Genomic DNA, 19,792 nt, shown 5'->3' with positions numbered 1-19,792 from the left:
GCTTTGAGACTCCAGCGAACCACAGTGAGAGCCATTATCCACAAATGGCAAAAACATGGAACAGTGGTGAACCTTCCCAGGAGTGGCCGGCCGACCAAAATTACCCCAAGAGCGCAGAGACAACTCATCCGAGAGGCCACAAAAGACCCCAGGACAACATCTAAAGAACTGCAATCCTCACTTGCCTCAATTAAGGTCAGTGTTCACGACTCCACCATAAGAAAGAGACTGGGCAAAAACGGCCTGCATGGCAGATTTCCAAGGCGCAAACCACTTTTAAGCAAAAAGAACATTAAGGCTCGTCTCAATTTTGCTAAAAAACATCTCAATGATTGGCAAGACTTTTGGGAAAATACCTTGTGGACCGACGAGACAAAAGTTGAACTTTTTGGAAGGTGCGCGTCCCGTTACATCTGGTGTAAAAGTAACACAGCATTTCAGAAAAAGAACATCATACCAACAGTAAAATATGGTGGTGGTAGTGTGATGGTCTGGGGTTGTTTTGCTGCTTCAGGACCTGGAAGACTTGCTGTGATAGATGGAACCATGAATTCTACTGTCTACCAAAAAATCCTGAAGGAGAATGTCCGGCCATCTGTTCGTCAACTCAAGCTGAAGCGATCTTGGGTGCTGCAGCAGGACAATGACCCAAAACACACCAGCAAATCCACCTCTGAATGGCTGAAGAAAAACAAAATGAAGACTTTGGAGTGGCCTAGTCAAAGTCCTGACCTGAATCCTATTGAGATGTTGTGGCATGACCTTAAAAAGGCGGTTCATGCTAGAAAACCCTCAAATAAAGCTGAATTACAACAATTGTGCAAAGATGAGTGGGCCAAAATTCCTCCAGAGCGCTGTAAAAGACTCGTTGCAAGTTATCGCAAACGCTTGATTGCAGTTATTGCTGCTAAGGGTGGCCCAACCAGTTATTAGGTTCAGGGGGCAATTACTTTTTCACACAGGTTTGGATTTCTTTTCTCCCTAAATAATAAAAACCCTCATTTAAAAACTGCATTTTGTGTTTACTTGTGTTATCTTTGACTAATAGTTAAATGTGTTTGATGATCAGAAACATTTTGTGTGACAAACATGCAAAAGAATAAGAAATCAGGAAGGGGGCAAATAGTTTTTCACGTGTGTGTGTGTGTGTGTATAGAAATAAAGACTTTTCCCAATTACTTTACATTTTCTATTTGTGACTGTTTTTCTATTATTGAAGTGGTTTCATTTTTCGCCTTCTAAAGGGGTCGACACTTTAACGGTTTGAATTGATACATTTAGTTGATACATTTGTTATCTTTGTCCCGACTGAGCTGAGTCCCTGAGTTTCAATAAAAGTAGGTGTTAGAATTGATACAATAGTTGCTAATAGGGACAGGGACGTTCAATTTACATTTTGGGAAAACAGTAAAAAATAAAAGATGGAAAGGAATTGAAAACAGTATTTGTATAACTGAACTGAAAAAAGTGTTTGCAAGTCGAACAACCCTCAGAACTTGACAGCAGTTGCATTGCCAAGCCTGAGAGTTGCAAAACAAAATTGTATTTACAAAATGTCTTATAATAATACTCTGTAATACTGTATACATCAATTTAAACATGAAACTAGCCCTGTCAATCCACCTGATTGCATCTTTACAAAATCTAGAACAGATGTTGCCCAGGTTTTCTCCAAATCCTAATGTAATGACCAAACATGCAAATGGAATAACAGATTTTATTAATGAAAAACTAATAAAGTATGACATTCAGATAGCAGTATTTTATCACTGCAGAAAAGTTAGTGTTCATATAAAATGTTCCATCCACTCTACTGCAGGTTGGCAAAATGCTTGATCATCGTCCATGTTCTAATTCTGGATTTCTTTTGCTTTTTTTCCCACCCTATAGAAAAAGAAAAAGTCATAAATATACATCTTTACATATTTTAGTAAAAGACACACGTAACAAGTAAATAACCATTTTTATACTATTACCTGATATCTCACTTGTTCTGCCTGCAGAACCTTCACTTTAGATCGTTCTTGTTCTAATGCAGCATGAAGTGTAGTTACCTACGGCACAGAGAATGAGTGTATTGTGGAATGTTGAATAAACAATTTCTCCCATCAGCCCCTATTCACAAACCCAAAAAAGGTGGGGGCTTACCAAAATATGATGTGTATTACCATGTATATGTGTTTGAGAATATGAGGAATATGTATTTAGGGGCTTCTTTCCTCTCAATTACGTACCAGTGGCTGGTGACTTTACTAAGGCTATGGACACACACAGGCTGTTGTCAGCCTGCATATTTTTGCAGGCTGAGAGAAGTAGATAAAGCACTGCGTATCTTGACAGCGCTATATAAATAAATGATGATGATGATGATCTGCTCAGTGCCCCTGCTCCATTGATTTTAATTTGACCAGTCTGCTAAAATACTTAGGCTGACAACAGTCGCTGACAGCACACTGCTATTGTCCATTCGAAAGTTTCTAAAAAATTGTGGTTTTCTTGTATTTCTTTAAAACTCCAAACATAAGATTTATTAAGTGTAACCAGGAAAATGCTGTTGAGGTCCCATAGAAGTCAATGCACAGATATATTCGGACAATTTAATAAATTCCCTGGCATTCGTAGTTTTCGATAAAGAGAGTCTAATCATAGTTTCAAAAACCACTAAAGTTCGTCCTTTAATAAATGGGCCTCAAGGTGTGTGCGACCCAATGGTTTGCGATATGAGACAGCCTTCATTTTATATGTTAACAAGAAAAGTATTTACCTGCAATGTTAATTCATTTTTTATAGACAGCAATTCATCCACTTGCAGCAATATTTCTGCCTTGTCTTTCACTAATTGAGGAAATAAATTGTTACATTTTAGATGGCCAGTAATACATGTTCAATTTTGTGTGGCATTTCGCTACATGATGAAGAAACAGATTGGCGTGCACAATGCTCTATGATTGCCAGTACACGGTTGCATTCAAAATACCGGGAGTTGTTGCAGATCACTCTTATTCACTTGATTGAAGTGCTGCGAGTTGCCATGTGCAGGAGGATTTCCAAGAGATAATCATAAGTACTAGGTCATCCATTACATTTCCCATGTGAATAAATAGCAAGCGTTCTGAGACTCTAAGGGGGTTATTTATTAAAGTCTGAATCCAAAAAACTCGAAAAATTTTAGTTTTTTTTTAACTATAAAATCCGAATAATTAGAGAAAAAAAAACCTTGCATTTTTGAGATTTGTTAGGAGGATAGAAAACAATTCAGAATCTGAAAATACTCCATCTCAGACCTGCCGAGGTTGTGTTTAAGTAAATAGAAGATGTCCCTATCCTATCTGGAAGTTTCTGTGGTCTGCTATGGAATTAGCCAGAAAATCCAACTATATTGGACTTTTCGTCCGATTAAATTGTGCTTAATAATAAATAAGCTCCAATTGTGTATTCTAGTTTGGTCAGACTTTTAATTTAAATAGTCAGATAAATCGGATTTTGATAAATAAGCCCCCTGTATCATCACATTTAGCTGTGAACGAAATGCGGTAGGGATGTTCTTTTTTATTGTGCTTTTTTAATAATAAATTTGCTCCAATCGTGGATTCTAGTTTGGTCAGACTTTTTATTTAAATAGTCAGATAAATCAGATTTTGATAAATAAGCCCCCCCCCGTATCATCACATGTAGCTTAAGTAAGTTTATTGTTTTCTCTGGGAACAAATAGTCTCCAATGACTCTATAGGGAACAATTAAACCCATTTTAGCCAGCTACAAGTCTACTGTTTGATAAAAACACTTAAAGAAAAGACAAAAGAGACTGGCAGGTGGCTTAAAACTTAGGTCAGACTCCTCCGACCACAATTAATTACAAAACTCAAGTTAAATTCGACTGCCCCCCAATGAACTTTACAACTGTGGAATGACTATTTATCAGGCGAATAAACTTTGGGAACAACACATTTTCCAGAAACATTTATTTTAGCTACTTATTTGTCTGTAAAGGTTCTCATTCATCCAGGCCATGGTATATCTATTGGTAGTAAGGCAGATCAACTAGACTTGCTGTATTTTTGTTTCTCTTGAAGATGTTCCGCTAGTCACCCTACTGTCTCTCAATTCAGAAGTCCAGTTGATCTGACTTACTAGTATAGATATAGCTACTTATTAGTCAGGGCCTCCTATAGTTCCTAAGCAGTAGCTGTGGTTTGAAAAAAACACACATCCAACAAGTTCAACCTCTTGTCCTATTAAAACCAACCTACCTACCTGCTAGTTGATGGTTTGTGTAACACACACAGGAGGCTATGTGCATATGCGTATGGGGCCCTAAAGTTTTTGAAGACAGCCCTGGTCACTGCCCCTAATAATGCGACAGGAACAAGGTTGCTTGTTGTAACTAATTTCTAACACAAAGTAGGCCCATGGGAGGTGATACATATGCTGCTTAGGCAAAGTTAAAACTGCAAACAGAGCCAGTAACTCCTGCAAGGAAGTTATGTAGACAGGTTCAGCTCAACATTTTTTAATTGACAAACTGAAATAATAATCCTAGATTAATAATATTAATACTACTACTACTACTAACATTAATCAAAGAGAAATAAAAGGTATGCACTCACTTTCTCCTTCTTGTAGCATTTTCAGAAGTTGGGAATTTCTGGCTTTTACTTCTCTGTACTTTGCCTTTACAGAAAACATGATAAAGTTACATGAAAAAGTCTTATTTTCTAAACCAAAACAAAATGATTTAAGAAAAACGTACCTCCCACTGAGAAATTTTGCTTCTCATTTGTTGTAATGCTATTTCTTTCTTTTCAATTTCCTGCTTTAACACTTCTGTTTTACCATCTTTAAGAGCTGGTTCCTGCAAGTACCAAACCAACCACATTACTGTAGTGTGCATTACTGAAATCACGGCATGATTTAAACAAAGGGAAGTATGCAACACAACCAGTGTTGTGCGCTAAAGGCCACAATTTGTACATAGCTGGGTAAAATGAAGACAAACTGCTCACTAATTGGAAGCCAATATTTCCTGAAACATACCGTGCTGTACTCGGGAGTGGCAAAACTTTCAGTTACATCAGTGCTATGTTCTTTTCTTTTTTCCTTTAGGATTATTTTGGTAACATCGTCTTCTACGCTGCCTTGAGGCAAAGCTGGTGATTTTAACTCCTATGCAGAAAACAAACAGTTTGTTTTAGAGTACTTTAGATAAAGAGTGCTCACAAAGAAGAAAGGATACTTTTAAGGACCTTAGGAAAACAGTTAAAGAATACTTGTAAAGGGAACCAGCACTCAAAAGCAATGACATATGTGTTTATAAAACCATGGGTATGGGCATAGGAAGCAACTTTTTCTGCAGCCCTAATACACTTCATCATGTTATGGAGAGAGAATAAAATTTTGTGTTTGTAGGTTCCCCCAGGAGTCCTCCTGACTGTTCTCAATCTAGCCTAGGTAATAGTACCTCAACCTTGAGGAAGAAGTAACGAAGGGGGAATTTCACTGCATACAGTCAGGTTTCTTATAAAACGGTAGACATTTTTTAATCAAAGTATTTTGGTTTCTTTTTCATTAAAAAAAGTAAAATGGGATTTTATTTGTTTGCCTTTACATTCCCTTTAAGTATTTGGAATCTCTGGCTCCATGTTCAGGTAATCAGTATCACTGACACCGGTTCGGTCAGCCATTTAATTTATGGTTTACGTTTTGGGTTGATTAACTGAATGCCGTGGCCTAAAAGTGAAAATTTTAGGATGCTATAGATGGTTACACCATTTAATTACTATTTGCCATACAAACATGCAGTATATTGGTGTAACCCACTAAAAAATGTTAGAGGCATCATACAGTATGTATGAATACTTAAGCTCTAATGTTATGGAAAGAAAATTAGATTATTACATTTTGTGGTCAATTGTACATATTATGAGGAAAAATTAATAATGCAGACAAAATTCTTGAAAACTTACAGATGACCCCCTACAAATTATTTATCTCATATAGTAATTTAAATATAACATTTGTCCACTAAATAGTACTCTATGTAATGTGGCATTAGAATTTTGAAGCTTTCTGTAGAATTGGTTTCCAAAAACTAGATCTCATACCTGTACCATAAATAAGGGGCAATAAGCTAAAGTAAACAGTCTAACTTTACAGGTATCCAGCCAGGGGCTTTTGTTGCGCTTATGTACTGCTGTCCAGCAAAAAATCCATGATCCGTGATCAAAACACCTCTGTTTACACGTCACCTCTTGTAATTGTAATCAATGAAGAATATATCTAATCTAATCTACCGGATACACAGAACAAGTGAGTGCTCCTCTTTATTAAGGGCAGTACAGAGGAACAATAAAGATGTTGTGCACCATCTTTGAGAATTGATGTTTGGCACTATTAGGTACTGTGGCACTGGAGTACTTGGATTCATGTTCAGCCAGGGCACTATCTGCAGATAGTTTGTACTGTATGTCTTCCCAGGGCTTGAGTGTGTTATCTATGGGTACTCCTGTTTCTCACTCAATAATGGCTCAAGATAAAAAAAGACAAGTGTGCGTAGATAACATGGGGATGTTAGATGAATGTTCCACTGGGGCATAGACTGAAGTAAATGATGCAAAGTCTCTCAAAATTGCTGCAGAATTGGCTGTATAAAATAAAAGGATAAATATACCAGTACCACAGCTACCTTATTTTATTTCTGAGGTGAAACGCTCAAGTTCTGATTTCATAATTTTTGTGTCTAGTTTGCGAGAGAGACATATGACAGTCAGGCTACAGTTTATGGTCCCTCATTTAACAAGTCTCTTTGTGGCACCAAAGAAACCTAAATTGCTCCATTTAATAGTTGCAAGTTCAGTAAGCAAAGTGCAATTTGAGCGAAATCTCTGTTTTTTCCTACAATGAATGTTAGTATTATGCAGTCATAAGGGGGCAATGCACTGAAATTGTTGGTGTTCACGGTATGAGTGATGTCTGTGCTCGATTCTTTATATGCAACTGCACCACACAGTAGCTCCAGGGTTCCCCTGAGTCAATAGCACATGATTAGGAAAGGGAGTCAGGAAAAACTGAGTGGCACAAAACGCATTTACATGGAAGTGCAAAGAATGCATTTTAAAAAACTGTCTGCGGGGGAAAACTGCGAGAGCCCGTCTGTGCTTGCAGTCGTAAAAATTCTATTGGTTGGTATGAGTTACTGCTCCTGGGCAAATTTAGTGTCTTTTATTTCATGTGGAGGTAAGAGTTTTGCAATTTAAAGTCACTTACAAATGTGTTTATATTCTCTTAATTGTAAATTAAAACTAAAGTTGAAATGGGATCTTACCTCTTGTTTTTTTGCTTGTTGATCTGTAAAAATAGAGAAAAGTTACTGTACATTATTTATTCAAAAAAAGAATGTAACAAATTCTAAGTGCTCGATTATAACCCACTTTCTGCTGCTTTTACACTTGCTTGTTCACACATAAATTTTCCCCAGTGAAAGTATATATATTTTTTCTCAGATATCTGAATATTGAAATTGAATATCATATTATATCTTCTGAGAATTTTGAGCTTCCACATACAAAGTTAAAACCTAATGATATAAAATCTACCCAACAAAACAAATAACTAAAAAAAAAAAAAAAAAAACACAAGTCAGGTTTGTAACTAGCAAGAAACATCACTTAGGGCATGCTCCTGCGCCATGTGACTTGAACCTCATACGGGACCACAAGAGACATTTAATGAAAGTGTAGCATAGCAGGGTTTAAAAATTTGGGTTTGAAATTGTTAAACTGGCATATTTTTAGTTCTCCAATATCAATTGGTGCTCCCAACGGGTCTCCCCGATCGATATCAGGCCAATAATCGGCCTGATATTGATCAGGAAGGTTTGATTTTTCCTACGAACGAGGACTGCATTGGCTAGTTGACGCGGTCCTACAACCCATCAGCGCCCATTCTCTTAAGCTGGCCATAGACTCAAAGATCCACTCGTTTGGCGACATCGCCAAACGAGCGGATCTTTCCCCGATATGCCACGAACGGCATGGCTATATCGGGGCTAATCCGAATGTTCGGCCATATGGTTGAACGATCGGATTGCGATACGCCAAGGGGCTCAGACGGGTCGGTCGGGTTAAAATCAAACCTTCACGATCACCCGTCGGAAGCCCCCATACACGGGCAGATAAGCTGTCAAATTGGTCTCCTTCCTTCCCATTCCTTATACTACCTAGTTCTTAAAAACTCTTGACTACAGCAATCAGATACCAGATTGCAGCTGGTTCTTGCTATAGTCATATAGGTCAACCCTTTCTTGCCAGCAGTTTATCTGGTGTAAGAAGTATGTTCATTGGACTACGTGTCATATGTTTAAATTAACTCTCCTGCTGTTGCATGCCTAGTGAAATTATTATTATTAGTGAAATAGTGAAGTTTTAGGGTTAGGTTCTCCTGCTGAATCACTAGAAGAATAACTAGTGAGAGACCAGGCTGGCTGCAGCAGAAAACAATAATTTACATCTGGAAACATCCCATACAATACTTATAGGGCAGCCTTATAATATTAAATGGAAAATATATCCCCTTTTTGAAATGTGTTCATTACATAGAATAGGTATGCAAACACTGTTTAAGACATTATAACGGGTATGCACAGAGGAACTCTTTTCTTTGACTTTATAATCTCTATAAAGCACTGCACAACATGTTGACACTATATAAAGAAGAAGAATAATCATTGTTTATAGTCAACACAGGTTTCTGAAGATCAACTTCAAACAAGCATTCCATATTCAGAGTTGTGCACCCAGACAAATAATTCTGGTCTAATGTCTCCTTCTTATAATGCAGGAGTCTGCAACTCATCACAAGTGAGTTTACTTACAAATGAAAGAAGAATGACCTGCTTGATATCCAAATGTTGCTTACAAGTTCTAAAAGGTACTAGTAATTTTCCCAGTTTTGTGTGGAATAAGATAAGATTTACCAACACTTTTTACATTTTTTTGGGGCTGCTCCTACGCAAATAAAAACAAATCAAAAATAAACATGTGATGCTAGCTAGCATTGCTGATTTCAACAGTTTTCCTGAAGAAATGGTATATTTTTTGATAAAAGTGCAAAGATGTCAATATTTTTGCCCATTAATTGTATAAAAAATACATATATCTACTACTGTGGTGATGTAAATAGGATCGCGGACCGCATATCTCCAAAAATGGGGACTAATACGTTGTAATAAATGAAAAATACACTACTTTGTAGTTTCTAATTAGCATGGTTTACAAACATTTTTTGCCTTCTGATGATTAAGCGGACCATTTAAAATATGAACACAAAAAATAATATTATTTAAATACAAAAAAGTAATACAATCTTAAATATATAGGTCTGAAGTGGCATGTTGGGCATTTGCCTTATCTGTATTACCTATGCAAGAATATAGCCTGTGCCTAAAGAAATACAAAATATGTGAATGTATCTGCAATTATTAAATATAAACATGTTTGTTGGGAGATAATACCTTCTAACTGAAAGTCTTTCAGTGGCACTGTCAGGGGCTTGTCCTTTCCTTGGTTATTTTTTCTTTTATCTTTTTTATTCACTTTTTTTGATTGAGGTACCCCATTTACTCCATCACCATTAACCTAGAAAATAAAATGTATTTTTTAACTGATTAAAATCTCAAATTAATAACATTTTGCATTGGGTGGATTATTACAATCATTTTTTGCAAAAAAAAAAAAAAAAAAACACTAAACAGTATGGATGTATAATAATAATATTTTACATTCATTGTAACTTGCTGGCTGATTCCACCATGACACGAGTCAGCAATTTGCAGTGCCATAACTACTGACAAATAGCACAGCTGCTTTGTTTGAAAGAGAAAAAAGTTAGGGGAGCAGAATAATAAACCAAAGTACAGGGAAAATTTAATAAACTACCACTGCAAATAGGGTGCAGTTTACAGCAGAAAAGCCCCAATTCAATGAACAGCCAATATTAGTTATTTAGTGTCTGATATAAGGTTTATAGTTTTAAATATCTTTTATGCAAACCACAGTACCTTTGACTCCTCATATTCTAGTTTACTTAAGATTAAGGCCTTCTCAAGATCTGCTTCAAACATATCTGAGGTCAGCTAGAAAAAAAGAAAATGTGTGATGCAAAAATATACATCATTTAATTTTCTTCAATGCTTTTGAATACACTTAAAGGAGTTGTTCACCTTCCAACACTTTTTCAGTTCAGTTGTTTTCAGACAGTTCACCAGAAATAAATACTTTTTTCAATTAAATAATAAATAATTTTGTTACTTTTTTTCTAATATTAAAGTTTAAATTCATTTATCACCTTTACAGGTCTCCCTGGAGCAGGTCTGGGAAGGGCGGTCACAGACTCTATAAATTGTTCTTAATAATACAGTTCTTATCTTTGGCCCTGCAGAGGCAGCTGTTAAAATCGATACAATTGTTGCTAATATTCCACAGTTGCTGCTAAGAATTAATCAACTAATATAGCAAAAAAAAAAAAACATTGGCATTTTGGTATTGTGCAATTTCAGGAGGAAATGTTAAGACTTTTGTCTCTTTGAAAGGTTTAGTTAAAGCATAGAACAGAGGTCATTTTTGTAAAATTTTCAATAAAGAAATTGCTACTTTTGCTGAAACCTAACTATAACTTTGCTTATTTTTGTATTTATTATAGCTTGGATATCGGAGGAAAGACCATAAACACTTCCCCCACCAGTCAAACTTTCTATGCAAAGCATATTTCCCATTGATTTAAATGTAAACCAGAAAAAAATTGGGCAGATAGTCATCAGGTAGGTTCAAAAATTGTGTCAGAAAAGGAGCACATTAGCAAGTTAATGCAGTCTTCTCATGGTGGCCCCTATTATGATTAAATGGTGGGCCCAAGGGCCAAATTACCCAATGATCCAATCACAATGCGTCCCACATTTAGGTGTATGCCAAACTTAATAATATGGAGAAAAAATTGCTGAATGAATGCTCCAAAATTAGTTTGATGCAGTGTGCAAAGGAGGTATGTATTTACCACAACAGATGCAAAACATCACTTTAAACAATCAAACATGATTTTGTTATTTTAAAAAAAAATTTAAAATAGCAAAGCCTTTATTAAGAAATAACTTACAGAAACTCCACTTCCTGTCCTCTTCAGAAACGGCGAAAAGGCGACCATCCATCCTGCAGCGCACGATTTCTCCTCCTGGCTATTTAGGGACAGTGTGTCCTCTGCCTGATTGCCTTCTTCAGCTCTTCTTCATCCTCCTTCATCCAGCAGCAGTAGGAAGGCGATGTCTCCAAACCCCGCTCCTCCACTCCAGGAATGCAGCCCTGACTGCCGACCCACCGACTGTGTGGGTTGTCGGAAAGAAGCAGCGACGCATCCGGATCTGTGACAGCTTTACCTTGGAGTGCGGTGCTTCCCAGCTGTGCTGCTGCCATTGCTGCTATAGAGGAGCCCTGAGATCGTGGATGGAGCAGACTGTGCGGGTTGTCGGCAAGAAGCAGAGGCGCATCTGGAGCAACAACTCCGGTTCCTCCGCATTGGTGCAGCTCTGATCCGGCAGCGAGCACACCTAGAGCAGGGGGCAGCCCGTGGAGCCTTGGATGCGCGACAGTCGGTGGGTCGGCAGTCAGGGCTGCATTCCTGGAGCGGAGGAGCGGGGTTTGGAGACATCGCCTTCCTACTGCTGCTGGATGAAGGAGGGTGAAGAAGAGCTTGAGAAGGCGATCTGGCAGAAGATACACTGTCAGTGAATAGCCAGGAGGAGAAATCGAGAGCTGCAGGATGGATGGTCGCCTTTTTGCGGTTTCTGAAGAGGACAGGAAGTGGAGTTTCTGTAAGTTATTTCTTAATAAAGGCTTTGCTATTTAAAATTTTAATTTGTGTTGATGTTTTTTTCCGTTGTATTCTAATGAATTTTTTTGTAAAAATTTTTGACGTTACTGGTCCTTTAAAAGTCTCTGTCTGTGTCAGTTTCTTGTGTAGAATAAAAAAAATCAACTACTGGTTTAAAAGGAAAAAACTTTAGCCTCGTACCTGCTTATCTCTTTGTTGCCATTGCTGCCAGTCCTCTTTCTGAGCATCTTTTGGTACAGTATGTGTTATATGCTCTTGCACTGCTGCACTAACACCAAGAGAAGCCTTTGGAGGAATCTTTTTAAATGCAAGGTTTCTCAACTGAAAAATAGAACATTTAAAATGAAGAAGAATCTATTAGAAATCTATCACTACTATTCTTTAAAGGGGAACTATCGTGAAAATCTAATTTTCCCAGTAGATGGATAGGATGAAAATAATAATATTCTTAAATATATTCATTTAACAGAAATGCTTACTTTTTGAAAGGCATTCAATAATATCACAGTGAGTTAGAATGCTTTCTCTGAGAGCCAGTTCAAGCAATTGCTGAATGGGAGTGGCTATATCCCCACTGTGATGTCACGTAGCAACTAGCAAAGTCCCACCCTCTTCATTCTGAATTCAAAGCAACCACACACCAACTGCATTCTCTGGAATCTCATTCTAAGAACAGCAAGGCTGTTATAATTTTATAGTGTGAAAATGTTGATATTATTGGCAGAATGAGGTTTTTGCATTCTCCCAGATCAAAGTCAGGACAGAGCTTGGTAAATATTGTACAGATAAAACATATTGCACCTCACATTTTGCATATGTCTCTGTAGGTCAATAACAACCAGCCAGCAATTCACTTTGAACAGGCTACTTACTAAATGGTGCAAAATATGGGTAATATAACTAGTACAAATTAGCACCTGTGTTTGAAATCACCCTATTTCTGTCTTTATTACTTGTGTATGATTTAGTCTCCCAGTGATTTTTTGCGTATAACTCTGTGTCTTTGTGTTCCCATTTTTTTTGTGGTGTCACTGTGTTTTAGAAGAACAGCAATATCAAAATATGACGTGTTAATAAAAGAATTGTTGCCCTAGCCCTTTTAAAACTGGGGTGTTGGCTTCAGAAACAGAGCCATGGAGCAGCCATTCAAGTTGAACTTGGGCTATAAGGTTCAGGTTTAGTAGCAGATACGCTCTGTACAAATTGGCCCAAGAAGCAATCTGGGAACAGGTGCTGCTGGACTAGGAGGGCCTTCCTGAATGGACTCACTGCCCAGGAGATGTGCAACCCTAGCAAGAGTCTGGAGTGCTACTTGTGGGAAGAGGAGACAAACCATTAGTACTGCCTGTGTCCCTTCAGTACTGCCTAAGGCTCTGCACTCAGTTTCTGGAAGCTTGGTTTTACTGCCTTACTATGCCAGCCTATGGGCTCCTAGGGATCTCCTCTTTGCATGAGGCCCGTGCTTCTTACTGTCACTGAAGCTTTCTGAACGTACTCCTCCTGCTGGAGCCGGGATGGTAAATCCTATCTCTCTCTCACACTCACCCCTGCCACTCCTATCTCTCTTACACTCACCCCAGCCACTCCTATCTCTCTCACACTCACCCCTGCCATGCTTACCTTCTACTCTCATACTCACCCCAGCCACTCCTATCTCTCTCACACTCACCCCAGCCACTCCTATCTCTCACACACTCACCTTCTACTCTCACATGCTTACCTTCTACTCTCACACTCACCCTTGCCATGCTTACCTTCTACTCTCACACTCACCCCTGCCATGCTTACCTTCTACTCTCACACTCACCCCAACCACTCCTATCTCTCTCACACTCACCCCAGCCACTCCTATCTCTCACACACTCACCCCCGCCACTCCTATCTCTCTCACACTCACCCCTGCCATGCTTACCTTCTACTCTCACACTCACCCCTGCCATGCTTACCTTCTACTCTCACACTCACCCCTGCCATGCTTACCTTCTACTCTCACACTCACCCCAACCACTCCTATCTCTCTCACACTCACCCCAGCCACACCTATCTCTCACACACTCACCCCCGCCACTCCTATCTCTCTCACACTCACCCCTGCCATGCTTACCATCTACTCTCACACTCACCCCTGCCACTCCTATCTCTCTTACACTCACCCCAGCCACTCCTATCTCTTTCACACTCACCCCTGCCATGCTTACCTTCTACTCTCACACTCACCCCTGCCACTCCTATCTCTCTCACACTCACCCTTGCCATAATAAAAAGTTGCCACTTCAAGCATTTACACCAAGATTACTAGTGAATCTTCACTAGGCACAACCGAACGCTAACAAATATTCCTTATGAATTGTTCACACTGAAAAAGTATCGATAGTGAAAAGTCGCCAGCGTTTGGCGCCCAGGACGCAACTTCAAATTTTAGTGAATTAGCGTAGTGGTAACAAATTTGAATACACTGCCTGATTAATGTTTGGTAAAAGTGGCAAATAAGTAAGTCATCCCAAGAAAACATCATATTTTTAGAAAACACACATTCTGCCAAATCTAAAATGGGTAAATGTATCTTTGTATGGCAAAGTAGCAACACTAGCCTAAACTTTGTTTTTTTATATAATTTCTGAAAATCATCATCTCATCCTCATCCCCCTCCACCCCCCTGCAGTCAGCCAACATCGTAGTTTTTACAAGTTTTTCTCAGGAACATGAAGACTTTTGCTCTCCGTCTGAAACTCCCCCCTCCCTCCCAGAAACGAGGCAGTAGGAAATAAAGGTGGACTTGCTATCAGTGACTGAATCCCAGCCGCACATTATTCTGTATGAGACACTGAGACGCACATATGTTACATAAGCACAAAATGAAACTGGAGCAGCAGCACATTCACTACTCGCGTCTTAGTGTCTCATACAGAATAATGTGCGGCTGGGATTCAGTCACTGATAGCAAGTCCACCTTTATTTCCTACTGCCTCGTTTCTGGGAGGGAGGGGGGAGTTTCAGACGGAGAGCAAAAGTCTTCATGTAACTCAGTAAAACTTGTAAAAACTACGATGTTGGCTGACTGTAGGTGGGGGTTGGAGGGGGATGAATCTCAAGGGAGAGAAGGAGCTTGTTACGAGTCTACCTTTCTTTGCATATTACTTTCTGAGAGGGAAGGGCAGCTGCAGAAGGAAATTCGGAGCAGCTTTGTGTAAAATTATGTTTTAAAAGTTAGAGAAGTACTGAGGCTGACTACAGGGGGGTCAGGCTCAGTAGACAAAAGAATAAATCCAGCAGGACATGAAAAACTGAGTCTTTGAAGCAATGGAGAAACGGATCCTAGCTTCACACAGTTTCTGATTGACAGCACTGATAGCCAATGAGAGAGAGAGAGAGTTGCTATGCAGAGAAACTCGACTCCGACGCCAGAGCTAGCCAGAGGCAGGTAGGAGAGAAGCAGCTGGCATGGATTCACTAGAATGACTGCAATATTTTAAAAACTGTAAACATTTTTTAATACATTATATTTAGACATTTGAATAACTTCATGTAATGATTGTTTTTACCAATTTTTAATTTCGCGATAGTTCCCCTTTAAAATCTATCTTCGTTTCTGCTTCTTTCCAGCCAAAAAACAAGTGTTCCAAATCCACAGATTTTATTGTTAATTTTTATTACTTATATTTCTTTTCAAACCTTCTCCTATGCATATTTCAGTCGCTCATTCATATCACTGCCTGGTTGCTAAGCTGAATTAAACAGTAGCAACCAGATTGAGTTTAATTACAAACTGGAGACCCATAAAAGTGTGTCTCTATTGGAATTTTGGATTTCTAAAATGAGCAACCCTCTATTCACTATTTACTATTTACTTGCTTGGGAGCAGTTCTGTTGCCGACAGCTATGATGATTTGTAAACTTCAGTTTTATTATACTGACTTTTTGTTGTTAAACCCTGGCAATATGGGTTAGATGGCTTATATCTCAGTTAAAGCAAAGGCAAACATTTAACAAAAAACAAGTAGTAGGTGACATTACCTCATTTGCCTCGCTTTGCTGCTGCTCTTTCTTTTTCCTCCGCTTTTCTTTCTTTTTCTCGTTAACGTTGGTCTTTCCCCTTGCAGCTGACCCAGAATGGGCTTTACCTGACGTATGAGTTCCTCTGGCCTTCTCAGAGTCAGAGTCACTACTGCTGTCTACTTTTAACAGTGCAAACCTGGAAGCAGTAGTGGAAACCATGCTTACAACAGCTGATGCCATTCTTGTAAGGAAAAGATGGATCTATAAGAGATTAGGATATTTAAAATGTTACAGATTTCACCTGAACACTGAGACAACTACTACATTTGTGGGCACAGACAGCATTCTTATAGTAAGACAATATAGTTTGAATAGTCTATACCAAATATATGCTTAATATGGCACGACTAACGCTGATCAGTTTCAAGGTTCCCAGAAAGCACCATAGGTATACAAGTACAGAGCATGCTATGCAGAATTCATTATGGAATGAAACCTATCCCCAATAATAAAGCTGTACTGTTTTATAAGAAACCTGACTGTATGCAGTGAAATCCCCCCTTCATTTACTTGCTCTGACTGCTGCGGATACAAATCTCTACACGGTCCCAGCTGCTCTACAGGGAAAAAAAACAAAGCAGCTCGAGTTCTGGGAAGTAAGGTGGGGGAGGGTTCCCCCTGCTGTTTAAAAGTATGATCCTTTCACTGCAGGGCAGTTAAATATTGGAGATAGGTTTCTTTTTCATTAAAAAAGTAAAAATTTGATTTTGTTTGCCTTTACATTCCCTTTAAGATAGATGGGCCAAAATTTGAAGGGTAGGTAAGCTCTATATAATGAAAATTATACATCAGCTGTATACATTTATATAAAAAAGAGGTTAGAAGTTGCACACCCATTCACACAAATGTGAGGTGCTAATCCAAATGGGACTCCCCATCAAAGTCACCAAGGCTTTCGATAAATCCAATAAAGATGAAGATTGCACACAGAGAAGAAAAATTACATTTGTTTTATTCCATCAAAAATAAACAAAATCAGGACATTGGCCCTACACATTTCGAGCGTAAGAGGTCTTCATCATGAGAAAAATATTATATTAAAAACAATACAAATACAATACAATACAAAGATGGAATAAAACAAATGTAATGTTTCTTCTGAGTGTGCAATCTTCATCTTTATTGGGTTTATTATACATTTATATAAACCAACTCCTAAGGTCATATTTTGCTTTAACTCCCCATTAATGTGTTTACAGGTCTCTTTAATTCTTTTGGCTAACAACTTTTGGTTTTTCGATTTCATTTGTGTTATTCCGCAAGTTGGAAAAAAAAAACCCCAAACACAACAGGAAAAACATAAAACTTGGAGATAGGTATGACAGCTCTACTTACTATAATTCTGTGAACAAACAAATATTACACAACCCCATACCTCCCAACATTTTGGAAGTAAAAAGAGGGACAAAAATGTTTTTTCCGCATGTAGCGCAGCAATTTTTTGACCACACCCCTTTCTGTGGCCACACCCCATAATTACCATGTTTGTTTTACAAAATTTGGCAGGTTATGAAAGTTTGAAAATATTTCTCCTTATCTAAAATGTTTTTGTGTCTCAAAATTGTTACAAAGTATCTTATTTGCACCTGTGGCTGTTCTGGGCTCTCTGCTAAAAGCCAATTAAGTGAGAAACATTGTTTCTTTTTCTGGCTGTTCAGTGCAGAGAAAAGAGGGACTTTCCAGTACAAATGAGGGACTGCGGGTTGAGCTATCAAAAGAGGGACTGTCCCTCCGAAAAAGGGACAGTTGGGAGGTATGCAACCCTGAGTCGGCAGTTCATATAGGGCCTTGTGTGGCCATCTTAAGATTGGTCATAGATCACAGTAAACACTGAAAGATGCTAAATCCTGTCTTGTCAGCAAGGAGATCATATCTTAATACCTACAAAGATGCTTTTTTTATTTTACCCATCTTATACAGATACAATATAACTAAATGCATCAATATTATGTTAAAGACATTTCCAGTAAGGGCTTATCCAGACGAGTGCTGTAACCTGATCTCCCCTGTGTTTCATTATTAAGTGTTCAGATGCAGGGGAACACAGGAAGAAATGCAGATTATTAATTTAAAGGGGCACGTACGCACACAGGCACATGTAAGCGCCGAACGCCGGTGGAATGCAACATGTTAAAGTGCTTGTCTGGACAAGCCTTAAGCCTCTTATATCCTGTTCAAAAATTATTTTATAATGCTAGTTAGAAAGCAAAACTGCAGGGAAGAACAGGTGTCTAAATTATAGAAATGTTGATAAATACAAGGTTATACACTAAATGGTAATATGTTGAGGTCTCATTAACAGAGAAGGACTTGGGGAGTTTTGTTGACATCAAACTATGCGACTCTAGACAGTGTCAGTAGCAAATAAAGTATTCTTTTGTGTAAAAAAGGGCAAAGACTCAAGGGATGAAAACATAACGCTTTCTCTTTACAGATTCCTGGTAAGGCCTTACCCTTCAGTATGCAGTGAGTGTTGTATTTTTATGAGCTGGAAGAAGTGCAGAGATGGCAGATTATTTGAAGTGGCCTTCTCATACAGATAATATCCATTGTTACAGTTAACGTGTATACACACACACACATATCAATTGTTAGTTAGTTAAGTGTACACACACAAACTTGGAAGACTGTTCTTTTTTCAACCCAAACTGACAAATGTTATTTAAAGGGGTGATTCACCTTTAAATTAACTTTTAGTGTGTTATAAAATGGCTGTTTCTAAGCAACTTTTAAATTGGTCTTCATTATTTATAGGGATGCACCGAATCCAGCATTCGGTTCGGGATTTGGATTCGGCCGAATCCGTCTGCCCGGCTGAACCAAATCCGAATTTGCATATGCAAATTAGGGGTGGGGAGGGAAATCACGTGACTGTCAGAAAACAAGGAAGTAAACATATTTTCCCCTTCCCACCACTAGTTTGCATATGCAAGTTAGGATTTGGTTTGTTATTCGGCCGAATCTTTCGTTGAAGGATTTGGGGGTTCTGCAGAATCCAAAATAGTGGATTCGGTACATCCTTTATTATTATTATTTTTTTTTATATAGTTTTTTAATTATTTGCCTTTTCCTTCTGACACGTTCCAGCTTTCATAAGGGGGTCGCTGACCCCATCTAAAAAACAAATGCTCTGTAAGGCTGCAAATTAATTGTAATTGCTACTTGTTATTACTCATCTTTCTATTCAGGCCCCCTCCTTTTCATATTCCAGTCTCTTATTCAAATCAATGCATGGTTGCTAGGGTAATTCGGACCCTAGCAACCACATGGCTGAAAGTGGCGAGCTGCTGAATAAAATGCTACATAACTCAAAAACCACAAATAATAAAATCCAATTGCAAATTGTCTCAGAATATCACTCTCTACATCATACTAAAAGTTAAATCAAAGATGAACAACCCTTTTAAAGCCCCCCCCCCCCAGGCAGCCAGGCTCGTCCATGAGGAAGGATGCAGGGTGAGCAATGTTATTGCAGCTGCCTGTTACAGTTAATTGTGGCATCGTCACGTTAGGAACAGATATGACTAAGCAACTGTAAGACTGAACTGTTCAGGGGCTACAGAAAAATTTCTGAGACTCTCTTTTCTTCTTTATGACCCATATACGGTGAAGACAAATGTCAGTCGCACTGGCTACATTATACCTACCTATATATAGACAGGTTACACAGACGCACGAAATATACTCTGAGCGGCTACGATCACAACACAGTCATGTACTTCAACTCCTCTTCACTCCAGTCACCCAATATCCGAGCGGAGCAACTGTAAACTCGCAAAAAGCACCTGCACAAGCCTCAATAGCCGGGCCCAACTGTTTACAGCACAGCAGCCTGGCAGGGACAAAAGTATTGCGGAGA

General features: G+C 38.6%; 1 protein-coding gene across 2 annotated transcripts; it reads right to left on the bottom strand.

Annotated features, from left to right (window-relative positions):
* Positions 1-1,703: 1,703 nt before the first annotated feature.
* Positions 1,704-19,776, bottom strand: gkap1.S (G kinase anchoring protein 1 S homeolog). 2 transcript variants are annotated; one of them, NM_001086629.1, is given in 12 exon segments: positions 1,704-1,884; positions 1,977-2,054; positions 2,765-2,835; positions 4,608-4,671; positions 4,751-4,852; positions 5,035-5,163; positions 7,322-7,344; positions 9,509-9,632; positions 10,055-10,129; positions 12,058-12,198; positions 15,892-16,134; positions 19,581-19,740. In NM_001086629.1, coding segments are annotated over 11 exon segments (1,077 nt in total). In that variant the 5' UTR covers positions 16,114-16,134; positions 19,581-19,740; the 3' UTR covers positions 1,704-1,836.
* Between the last annotated feature and the right edge of the window lie 16 nt (positions 19,777-19,792).

The sequence above is a fragment of the Xenopus laevis genome, chromosome 1S (assembly GCF_017654675.1).
Source record: "Xenopus laevis strain J_2021 chromosome 1S, Xenopus_laevis_v10.1, whole genome shotgun sequence".
Classification (NCBI taxonomy): Eukaryota; Metazoa; Chordata; class Amphibia; order Anura; family Pipidae; genus Xenopus; species Xenopus laevis.
Note: the sequence above shows the minus strand (reverse complement) of the source record. Positions and strands in the feature narration are given on the sequence as shown.